Genomic DNA, 12,730 nt, shown 5'->3' with positions numbered 1-12,730 from the left:
ATAGTGAAGAAACAACGCTCTAAGATTATTAGTTCATTGGAAACTTAAGTATTTACTTATGTGCCGGGAGAGCTACTTTCTCATGGCTATAGTATTTTCACATCTTTGTACTACTTGCGCCATTTTTATCTATTTTTTTTCTCTCTTTCAGTTGTGTGCCAAAGATGCAGAAGAACATCATAGAGAGGTGTGACAATGCTATTTCTTCCCTTAAGCAAGAAATTCAGGAGCTGAAGGAACAATATGAAGAAAATCAAAGAGAGATTGCCTTCCTTTCTGGTGCCAACATCAAGAAGGCATTGTTAGTAATAATTGTGTTTTTACTGGGTTTCTGAAGCTGAACTAAATATTGGAACAGCTTTTGATTTTCTAAAAGTATTTGTGTCATTAATACATTTGGTAATATACTTTATTAACAATTGTTGTCTTCTTTCTGTGAAGCCCCGCCTTTTTTCATTCTTTTCCTTGTTTCTCTATTGAAAACTGTCTCCTGCTCCTCACTGTGTCCAGTGTATGGGCTTGTGTGTAACAAAGGGAATATGGGGGTGGAATCACTTCAAACAGTTATACTATGAAGAGGAGATTCTCTTCATATGACACTAATATACCTTTCCAGGTTTCAATATTTCAGTTTAGTAATGTGTACTAGATCATCTATGTAATAGAGGATCACATAGGTGCACCTGTCTGTCCATCATTGTTTGTCTCTAGCACAAATAATCAATACCTATGCAGGAAATGTTGCGATTGAGGGTGTGTGATTTTGTTGCAGTGAGCAGCGTTTAGTGTCTATACCTTGAGAGTAGGAAAGGGCAATTAATTCAATTATTGTTTTATTATTTGCCATTTCAAAGACCCACAATTCTCTTTGTTTATCAGGATTGTGAAAATGATCTCAGCTCCACCAAGGAGTCTCATTTACTTCATGCCAGCCTCCTGCCGTAAGCTATGATCGTCACTGTAGACAAGGAGACCTGCATCAAATATATCTGACTCCTTCTTACTGTACCAACGCACTGAACATTTTTCTGGTTCTTTGAGCAAGAACAATAAAATTTAAATTGCCCAACCATACTTGATACACAATCACGTTTCTGCAATTTTGCATCGAAGTATAATTCTTTTAATTAAAAAAAAATAATAATCTTTATAATTTGTCATTTATGGCAGTTTTACTAAAGAAGAAGATTACCTCCTTAGCTAAAAGTTCAAGATGTTCATAGTTCATACATACCTCTTGTCTATGTCTACATGAACAATCTCATTAAATCACAAGAATCTGGTTTCAAGTGTGAAATTTAAAAAAAAATAACAACTTATAAAATACAGGGATTGTACACCTTATAAAGTGATTGCACCCCTAATAGTGTTTTTCAGGAAACTAGACAACCAGACAACTGTGCCCCCCCTTACGTAACTTTATTACTAACTCGTGTCCAAGGAGAAGTTCACATAAGAAAAATCTAAAAATTAAAATGTGTTCATATATATTAAATAATATTATTGTATTATATATATCTACATGCTTGTGCTCCCAAAAATGTTGACCCAGGTTCCCTGCAGAACCAGCAATCACCATTGCCACGTGATGTGTTGGGGTCCCAGTTGTTGGACCCCCACTAATATTTAAAGGGAACCTGTCAGCAGATGCAGTGTAGTTGACAGTGCATCTTACAGCTTCTCCAAGCCTTCATCGAGGCTGGCATCTTCAATAAAATAATTTAATCTTTATGGAAATTAGTTACATGAACTCATAGGAATGTAGACCTAGTACTAAAAGCCAATGCCTCTGGAGGGGTGGAATAATTCCTTTCAACAGGATAGAAAATGTGGTGTGAACCAGTATTTTTTCAGGGTGGACTTTACCTTATGGATTTCCATCACTGCAGCTGTACTTCATAAATATCTACTTTCTTGTAACCTACAAACACTACCTATGGTTAAAAAAATCTTCTTTCTTTATGTTTTTTTCTAGAGAGTCTTTTTATGGAAAAAGTGTCCGTGATGATAATGTTAATGTAAGGAATCTACAGGCACAGCTTTTGCATTGTGAACAAGAGATCCAGTTCTTTAAAGCAGTTACTGGGATTGAAGTCACAAAATATTTGAAGAAAACAGAGACGAAAAGTAAGTAGTGGTTCAATGTGAGAGGCTATTTCCTGGTTTCCCAGCTGTTTTGAAACCTTTGAGGCCCATTTACAGTTATCTGCTAGAACAATGCGTTCGGCACTCCATTCTGTGGTTTCCGTCTTCTGCATGGAAGAAGACGGAAACCACAGAACAGGTCCGGCCGTGAGCGTTTTATGCTCTCCGCCGCAAAACCGTTTTTTTAAAATCCGGACACAGAGTACTGCATGTCCGACTCTGTGTCCGGATTAAAAAACCCGGTTTCGCGGCGGAGAGCATAAAACGCTCACCGCTGCTCACGGCCGGACAGCTTTCTCACCCATTCAAATGAATGGGTGAGAAAGAATCCTGCAGGTTTCCGTATCCTGTCTCTGTTTTATGCAGGAAACGGAAACGTGCATAACGGAGTGCCGATCCCTTAACTGTGATTATGATTAATGGCGATTATTTAGGCCACGCCACTTTAAAACCCCACAACCCAGAGTATAATTAGTGGAGGTCCATGGGAGGTCAGCAAACATAAAAAACAGTAGTACCCACTTTTCCTGGAGGGGTTGTGCTTCTATGGACACTTCTCCTTGTGAACAGGGAGGCAGTGTTCTTGCAAGGTCGGTGCTCCATTCACTTCTACAGAAGTGAATGAAGTGCCCGGTCACACAAGCACACTGGAACTCCATTCACAAAGACCTTTAGTCCTCGGGACCCAGCGATCGGGCCCCCAGCTGTAGGACACTTATCCCCTGTCCATAGTGGAACAACCCTTTTAAATTGCTCAGAACTAGGTTACAGGCGAGTGTTTCATCCTGTCTAACATTTCAACCATGCTTTGATGTACATCAAATCTTTCTTTAAGGGATTTTCAACTTTGGTTTGGTCATTAATCAGTTTGAAAATATCTTTCAGGAGAGAGGGGTGGAGACCTTTGAAGGCATCAGGCAACTGGGATTATGGATTTGTCAGCAAACAGAATTCTTTAGAAAATATATGCATACTGTGTGCAGTAGCGTAACTAGCAAAGACTGGGCCCCCTGCAAACCTTTGACTTTGGGGTTTCTGCCCCTCCCCCCCATGGCAAAGCGCACCCTTTCCTGGCACCCAGACAGTATAACACTCCATTTACACAAACTATAATGTCCCAAAGTGGCCTCCAGACAGTATAATATCCCATAGCAGCCCCTCCAAACAGTATAATTCCCCACCATGTCCCCTGCCCACACACTATTATGCCCCACTGTGGCCCCTGCCCACACACTATTATACTGCATAGTGGCCTCTGCACACACTATTATGCCCCACTGTGGCCCCTGCCCACACAGTATTATGCCCCATAGTGGCCCACCGACTTTCCGACCCCAAAGTATACTAATCGGAGACCCAGGCATAGGATGCAAACATAAAAAACACTGTTACTTACCTCTCCCAGGCTCCGGTGAACTCCCTCTTGCTTTCAGAACCCTTCAATCTTGGTACAGACGTCATGTGAGCCAGACCGGTGTTGCAATGCATAATCACACCGGCCTGGCCCATGGGACGTCACCAAATAGGCCTGAAGACTGTTGGTGATCAGGAGAAGTAATTAATAGTGTTTTTTTAGGTTCCCTCACCTCCATTGAGTCTCCGATCATTATACTCTGGGGTCTGAAAAGACCCCCAAGTATAAAGATAGCAGTGTTATTTGGGGTTCGCAGGCCCGCGGCCTCACTTACCATACCGTTACCTTACCCGCTCCTGCTCACTGTCTCCTCCGCTTACCGTGAGCAGGAGCAAGGATTGGTAAGTAAATAGGGCCCGTTACCTGCTGCGGTTACTCCAGCAGGTAACGGCCTATTAAAAAAGAAAAATGCATCTGGGCATCAGGCCTCCTAAGGTCCCGGGCAATCTTATGAACATGACTTTTGACTCAAGTTACATGAGGGACCTAGAAACTCCTCGTCACCTCTAGCACCAAGAGCACCAGGGACTGCTTCTTGGTAAGCTTGCTTGTATGCCCCTAGTGCCACATATTTTTATGTGGATCAATGGGAATTGGTGCATTTACGTGCATAATTAGGTGAACTCTGTATATGTACAAGTGCATACACAACATCTGATGTTCTACTTTTTGCTTTTTTTAAAAAAAAAATATATTCAGAATAGAGCTGGAGGATTATGACATCAATCAAAATCGCAATCATTTTACCTATCTTTACCTACCTTATTTGCTATTCATTTCCTTAGAGCTAGTTTCCTGGCTGTCTTAACGCTCAGCTTCATTAGGCAGATCTGTGATCTGTACAATTGACCTACAGGGTGTAAGCAGTTGTCTGAGATGCACCTTCTGCCTAATCCTTGGTTGAGGATACTGATCTCTGTTTCCCACGCAGCTCTGCCTCCTCAGATTCACAGCTGTGTATGAACACAAGTCTTTCATAAGAATACCAGACAACTGATTTACATTATAGCCAGTGCAGAATGGTGACAATACCAACTAATAAACCACTAATGATTAAAAATATCTCAAAGATTTGCTTTAATCATTTACAGTCTTAAGTGAACTACAGTGTATGTTCACATGGTCTTGGTTATTATATAGGTATATGGCAGTATAATTTGAAGTTGGTACATTTGTGCCAGTTGTAAATAAGTAAATATGAATGAGAAAATCATTTGAGTGTGGGGTGTGTGTGTGTGTGGGATGGGATGTTTCTTTTCAATCACATTATATAAATATTTCGACATGTTTTTTGCAGGTGAGAAGGGAACAACTTATAGCCATAAACTGGAGGGTCATTGCCATCCTGTGTCATTTGCAATGGATTTTAAAACATTGGAAGAACAGGTATGTAGGTAAAACATATAAGTAATGCTTGTGTATTTTTATGGCTGAGTTACGTGGATGAAGTATTGCTTTTTATTCATTATAAGTGAAGTACACTGATTTCCAGAATAAACTAATAAAATACCTTAGTTGTAAGTGAACTATAAGGCCACATTCAGGTGTGTGGATTTATTACAGATATTCAGTGTGGATTTTGTATCAAACATCTGCAATAATGTAACGTTCAATACATGTGAATGGGATTTTCAAAACACTACACACAGCATGTTTTTCTCTTGTGTTTTTTATTTGATGTAGATTTTAAAATTCTATTTTGGGTTCTAAAATTATTTATTTTCTTTACTGTGGATTTAAAACTGTGGCCTGTAAGCTGTTTGATAGAGACTCCCTATGGCCTTCCATTGGTGCACCCACAATACGATTGTTGGGTGCTGATGTGTTGCTATTGCAGTGGGGGCTGTGCATACACATACAGTATATGTATAATAGGCTTCTTGTTAATAATACAATGACAAAAATAATACAATGCCATAGAGCAATATCACAGGGTATTATAGAAGCAATTAAATAATCTCATGTTTAAGTTTATTGGGAAAAAAATGTCCAAGATAAAAGAAAAACAGTCAAGTTAGTGTTTCGGCTCTTGGAATATGGCAATGCAGAAGTAAACTTTTCCCTAATATAACAATTAGGGAATTAATCAACATCTACACCAGTTTCTTGGTGTAGATGTGCGGTAATGTTGTGCACAAAAGATGCTCCACATTCCCTATTCTGGATCTGTCTTCACATTTATACCCTTTGGACACTTGAGTTGTCTTCATGCAGTTGTATATAGTGTATTATTTCAGTATTACCACCAGATGGCAGCAGTTTGTTATATTTGCTCCCTCAACAGCAGCTGAGCCTAACTCAACTTTCAACAACTTTGGCTTTTCAGGCAGTATTTTCTAACATACAGTACTTTATTAAGTTAATACTTTTTATAACACCCGAGATATGACTCTTTGAAATGACCCTCCCCTATTCTCATTGACTCTGCATTTACACAGCCCCGGACTCCAAGCCTGTATGGCTCTCAATATAGAAGCCAGGGGAAGAATAGAAAGATGCAGGATTTCTCAGAAAGGAGCCAAAATATGTTAATAACGCATGTTACAAAATGTATCAGTGACACAAATACAGCCCGAAAATCAAAAGCTGTCTGAAAGTTTAGTTATGCTTTAATGTACATTTTCATAGTACAATTAAAAGATTTCAAAGAAGTTGTATTCCTGCGCCTGCCCTGCATGTAGTTATTAGCTAAACGCTTCACAGCTCAAGGGTTTGTTTGTGGGAATAGACTTGTACTTAGACGTCTTAAAAGCAGCTTCTGAGTTCAATCTTTGTAGTGGTTGTCCCATGAAGAATATTGTTTATAGCTAAATCCAGTTTTTAATCATATAAATGTATGTATTTATACTAAAAATGTTTTTTTCCACAAAAACTATGGATGCTCAGTCAACTGAGTGTGCAGAGGGATTCCTGGTAAACCAGCTGCAACGTTTTTTCTGCCTGTTAGATGTAAGGGAGTAAGACATTACTGCAATTTGCTCAGCATCTCCTCTGACAAGCAGAAAAGACGCTACAGCTTCAGAATGCACTGGCCGGCCACACCAGGGATCTCCCTGCGGAGCTGAGAGAAAAGCAAGACTTGAGCAGCCATGTCCACATTGGGCTGAATTTTACCAGTAACAATATTCTTTGTGGTTAAACCCCTTTTCAACATAATAAAAATATCACTTAATTAAATAGGATTTCTGGGCTAAGCGGAAAACCCAATGGTGTCCAGGGAGACGCAAAATATAAATGAGGACATGCTCCCTTATCCCCACAAAGTTCAACCCCATTCCCTTTGCTTCCAATCCCAGGTCCCAGCCAGTCTGGAAGTAATAAGGCTCCTGTGACCACATGACATCACTACTGGGGATATGTTCTTGTACATGGGACGGCTGAGGCCACAAAAATCACAGAAACCTACCTTTACGGAGGATTTTTCCCAAACTTATCACAAATCAACAGGATAAGGATGGGTAATAAGTGTCTGTTTGGCTGGGGTCCCAGTGATCAGACCCCCACTATTCTCAAGAACAGGGGTGTCCAACACGCTTTGTGAATGGAGCAGTTTTATGCTTGATCAGCCACTGCTGCATTCACTTATTTGGCACTGATGTCCTCCTATATTCAGCTTGGAAATAGAAATGAATAAAGCTGTGGTCACGCATGTACATCACGGTTCCATTCACACAGGGGTCTCCTGGTCCCTTGTACCTATCCCTGGATAAGTTGTATGGGGGGAAATCCTTTTAGGTAAGGATTTACATTCATATAACTTTTTGATGGTTTCCTCTGGATTCTGTGGTTTCTCCTCAATAATACTGGCTTTATGTACAAAAACAAACTAGTGAGCATTGTATGGGATACAGACAGACAACCAGAAATAAATGATTCTCAATATGGACTCAATAAATTGGCAGAATCTTTATTTTATCGAAATAGTATAAAGTATTATTTATAGTCCATTACTAAGTTTTACAATATTGGTGTTGCTTTATTACAGTGACATGTCAGGACTTTATTACCATATAAGACTCTTGAAATTGTTTCTTTTTTAGCAGACTAAAAGCTGTGAGGTGATTCATATCAATATCCACATGGACCATGAAGAGAATTCAGATCTAATAAAGCTGCTCTCCCGGTAAGGTTATATGCAATACTTTGTTTCAATATCTTTTGATCTTCATTGCATTGCAGACATGTATTCCTTAATGCAGAGAATGAATTTATAGCCAATGTATAGAGCTGGGCCTGTTACAGATCGCTGCAGCCCCTTCAGTGTGTAGTTTAACATGATGTATTCCAATTATACAGCGTGTAAAACCCCAGCATGCTTGATACTTGCTTCATGTGTTTTTGCAGTTGACTTTAAAGTCAATGGAGGTTGAAAAATGCACACCAATAGTACAAGAGTATGCTTGGGTGCATTTTGGTATGTATCTTGAGCTTGAGTCTAAATGTTTTGGAAGGTGATCTTTCACCAAATATGTTTGTGTTGCTATCTGCTCCATATTTTACTAATGTTAAATTAGCACCAAAAAAGCTCTTGGATTTCAGAAGCTTATTTTTCTTGATATCAGCCTTATATCAACTTCATGTATTTTATCAAGGAAAATACATCATAAGAGAACATATCTTTAGACTGCTAGTTGACACCCACATTTGATGAAATGGGCACAGCTCCTTGCCCTCACAATCACCGTGACACAGTCCGTTTGTGGAAAGGACTCGACATGGCTTAATATTGCGTCACATGGCAGAAATGGAGAATTTACTGCCTTTGTGCGTGATGTCGGTATCGTTACACAATGTGATTGAGGCCCACAAGAAAGAAATGACACTAAACATGAAACCATGTGCACAGAATTTGTTAAGCACATATGACTTAAGACAAGAGCAATGGAAACACTATAATTACGAATAGCATTATTATATTCAGCTTCTTATCCACATCATCTTGAAAAAAGTTTATGAAAAAAAAACCTTTCAGAATATCCATATTAAAGTGAGTACTAAGAGTTGTTTATTGAATTTGGAGGTCATGCTGTGTTTCTGATGGTCTATTGGAAAGGGAAGTGGTCCTCATGGAGGTCTGAGGTATTGTTTATAGTAGAGCTAACTATTATAGATGGATATGAAATAGGCGAGCTCCCTGGTGCCCCCTTCAGTGCGGAGCTGGAGATAGTATTTCATGAAGAATTTAGACATGTAATTTAATGTTTCTATAAGAAAAGACATAATGGTGCACACGTATACAAGTACGTTCTTTGGGCTTTTGTTAATTCTGATGAAAAAGTTTCTCTTCTTGCTTTTGACTATGAAAGGAATAACTTGTTAAGGAAAAACAAATATATTTTAGATTCATTTTTGGAAGTTTTTTTGCTTCAGTACATGGAGAGGGAGCACAGCACAATGTTACCCGCAATGCTGTTTTCTGGTGACAGACTCCCTTTAATGGCGCTTCTGTGTAATTCTTTTTCTTTTTTCAGCCAAGCAGTACACATGGTCAAGAGCAACCAATTGTCACACAACCCCAGAGCAAAACTTCATCTTTTGGAGTACACATTTTTGTTTTGTTCAATTCCGTTCGCACCACAGTGAATTTTACATTTTGTTTTTGCTTTCAAACCTTCCCAAAGTCTGTTATTTTCCCCACAAATTCCACTCATTATGTTCCTACATAGTTTAATACTACCAGTACTGATAGGATAATGTCAGACTATGTAAGGACACTCCCCCACTTAGTAGTACCCAGTTTTAAAGTTATTCATACATTTCTAGCAGAAATTCCAGATACCAGGCATATTATTGGGAATAGAATTGCTTTCTAAGAAAGAAAGTAGACACTCCAATAGTGGCAAAAAAGTCAGTGGTTTATTACCAGATGCAGTGTCTCGGTTCACGGACTCGAACCTTTCTCAAGGCCCTAGGCCCTGGTTTCTGATGGCTTTTGTTGTCACAAATCAGGCCTCTAATCTCATTATTAAGATTAGCAAGCAAGTGTATATGGTTACCAGCATATTATAATGAATTGCGTGCTCTCACTCATACACTTCTGAAACTGCCATAGCATACATTTTCTTTTTATTCAATGATTTATCATTATTTTAGACATTTATCACACCTATGTTGAGGCCATGCTTGCGTTACTAGAGCGTCTTCTGTGTATCACAGCATGCTGTCCTTTATTCTGAACTGTAACAGACATGCTCATATAGTTTTTATTTTATTCATACCAAAATATGTTTTCTTTTTTATGACCAATATTTTTCAGGACACAAAAATCCTTGAATTTGCTGGGCTTTTTCCGCACTCTTTCTACTTTTGCAGAGTGGTATGAATATCGCCAGAGAACATTCTCTCAGTTTAAGGTAGGACACATGTTTACTGTAAATGTTTTATAAACTGTTTGAGTTGTTCAGATTTTAGCGACTTCTTTTAGTGATGAGAAATTTCCTTCATTTCATTTGGTGTAGAGAAAAGTTGCAGTGTATATGAGTATGTGAGTAATGGAACAGATGAAAAATAGTCAAAGTATAAATGTGGTGGTAAAACTCTGTTCCCTCAGTTGTCAGTGGTAGCTGAGAGCTCATAGCATTGATGCGCCACCCTTGTAATTGGTCTCTGATCGAGTGATCGCTACCGGTACCGTACATTACAGGGCCTCTGATGGATTTCTGTCTCCCTTTGACTAAAGGATTCTGTGGAAACAGAGAAAAAGTACGATTGCACACCCTAGCCGCCGATCACTTACCTCCTTCTGGATTGACCACCAATCTTCCTCCACAAAGATGTTAGTTCTGGCATCTTGGACATATAGCAATGTTCATGGACCATTCTGAATGGACCTTGGCCATGTACAGGGCTCTTTTATCTCTCTCATTAATTGTTCTGTGAGAGGAGAGAGACAAATTTTGTCAAAGTATTTTGCCACTAAAAGGATACTACTACTGAAAAACCTACTGATCACTCCTCCAAATTGCAATCATAGGGGCATTATGACAAATGGGGTTAGAAAGAAAACATTTGGGGTTATAGGTTAGATAGTGTAATAAATGTTGGGTATGTTTCTTCAGGCTCATGTATAGTGTTTGAGTTAAATTCTTGGAAAAACATGGAACCAGTATACCCCCAAGGAGGACAACCCTTTTAAAGTTTAAATAAGCAGGGGGCAGTGTCAAAAGTGCATACTCTCCTGTTCCCGTTGCATCGGTGTCCTCCTGCACCTCCCATGTCTTCTGCTCCCGCATCATCTACCGGTGTTGTGCTGAAGCCACTGATTGGCCTCAGTGGTCACGTGGCCGGCTGAGTCCAATCAGCAACTTCAGCACAACGCCAGAAGAGAGCCGGGAGAGCAAACAAACCCGGGAGGCGCGGGTCAACAACAGCGCAACTGGAACAGGTGAGTATGTTTGTTTTTATGTTTCACCGCCCCCAAAATATTTAAACTTTAGAAGTTTAGCCTGGACAAGCCCTTTAATGTCCTCTTGGGCCCTACTTTATATGTTCAGGCTGCGGACTAGGGAGATAATGGTGGCATTTATGAACATGGAAGAAACAGGAATAAATGTTGTGTTTCTTTAATCTCATTTGTTATATATAAAAATATTCTTTTAAATGATGTATTTATGGAAAAAAATCAATTGTAATATTTACACCTTCTTTGCATCAACTCTTACATGGGTCATCTGGGATTTAGAGTTGTATGGCCTATTCTTATGATGATTGAGTGGCTGACAGCTAGTCAGCAATATGGGACTGCTTCCCTGTCCATACGCTATACAGTGGCTGGGCGCTTGTACAGCAGCTCAGCTCCCATCGACTTAAGTGGGAGCTAAAGTATCATGTATGAGGTAAAGTACTATGTGTGAAATCCATGTTATCATTGCCCTATCTACATGTGCAGATTAAATGACCTAATGAATATTCTGCTCTATTGGTGAATGACATGATGTATTTCTATAAAAGTCAGTACTGTGGGAATTTACTGGTTGTTTCAAAAAATGTAACAATAACTTACAGTAATATATTCTCCACATCCACTTATTCAAATTCTTAGCATCTGTTAATAGGCGTCGCTCCACTGATTCCAGCAAACTCTGAGTTTTCTCTCTAGTCCCCACCTTTCCAGAGCAACAAGCGCAGTTAGTTTAGTGCCTGATGTGCTGTTTAAGCTCTGTGATGTCAGAAGGGCGGTGTCAGGCAGGGGTGTGTGATTCAGAGCTCCAATCAGAGGCAGCCAATGTCAGAGCTCAGAATCACACCCCTTGTCTGCTCCTACCTGACACTGCCCTCCTGACAGGGAGTAAATAGCATGTCAGACACCAAAACTAGCAGCGTTGATTGCTCAGGAATGGTGGGGTCTAGAGAAAAAAAAAAAATCAAACTATGCTGGAATCTGTGGAGCAACAGCTATCAACTAATGTAAAGAGATGGACTTGTTGGGAGTGGTGAAAAGTCCTCTTTAAGGCCAACTACACATGAAACGTACTGTATATATTCCCATGCATAAGTTGATTGAAATCTGCAGAATGCTCAAGTTTTGCCTGAAGTATTCTCTGCAGTCTTTATCCTTTGCAATAAATCTAATTGATGGTTAGTTGGTAGATCTATGTATTGATTTCGGTCTGGGACCCAGGAACATTTAGGACCTATTGAAGTGATAGCACATACATGCTTATCTATTAAACCCTGCACACTTCCCCCACATGCAAAAAGGAATTGAAACGAGAAGAGGAAGAATCTGCTTCTCCATCTAGTACATCACCCTTCAGATGTTACAAGATGTGCTCCTTTGGTTCATACTCCTTAAGCAGAGCAGGGACTTCTCGTGCTCTCCATAATTTCTTGGCCTGTTTTTCTGATGTGGACTCACATGTGGTTCTCCAGAAACTTTTGTGCTCTAGCTACACTGAAAAAATCATTGCACTAATAAATCTCGGTTCTAGAGTCAAAACAGTATTTCTGGCAGTTATCATTGGGGTAAAGCCCTGTGTCATAAACGGTGAAACCTCTCCAAAAGGCCACCTCTTTGACCCTTTTACCTAGACCACATTTTCCGTGAGGGATTTCCATTTTTTCATATTATATTTTTTGAGGAAACCATGCTCTCAGAAGAACACTTTTTTATTACAATTGTGGGCGGTTGTTTTTAAGACATTTGCTTTCTTCTTTCATGGGCGACACCTC

At 39.6% G+C, this 12,730-nt stretch overlaps 1 protein-coding gene across 5 annotated transcripts in view; it reads left to right on the top strand.

The window, feature by feature from the left end:
• Positions 1–12,730, top strand: part of CENPP (centromere protein P) — a 193,562-nt gene that overhangs the window by 2,496 nt on the left and 178,336 nt on the right. For 3 of the 5 annotated variants that reach the window (XM_075286870.1, XM_075286872.1, XM_075286874.1), the window contains exons 2-6: positions 152–301; positions 1,976–2,127; positions 4,857–4,945; positions 7,600–7,682; positions 9,816–9,912. In XM_075286870.1, the coding sequence (XP_075142971.1) occupies positions 165–301; positions 1,976–2,127; positions 4,857–4,945; positions 7,600–7,682; positions 9,816–9,912 (558 nt within the window). In that variant the 5' untranslated portion in view covers positions 152–164. The remainder of the gene's footprint in view (positions 1–151; positions 302–1,975; positions 2,128–4,856; positions 4,946–7,599; positions 7,683–9,815; positions 9,913–12,730) is intronic. The other 2 variants (XM_075286873.1, XM_075286875.1) reach the window with 1 other exon arrangement.

Source organism: Leptodactylus fuscus, chromosome 9 (genome assembly GCF_031893055.1).
Source record: "Leptodactylus fuscus isolate aLepFus1 chromosome 9, aLepFus1.hap2, whole genome shotgun sequence".
In the NCBI taxonomy this organism is placed as follows: Eukaryota; Metazoa; Chordata; class Amphibia; order Anura; family Leptodactylidae; genus Leptodactylus; species Leptodactylus fuscus.
The sequence above is the reverse complement of the archived record's forward strand: the minus strand, read 5'-3'. Positions and strand labels throughout refer to the sequence as shown.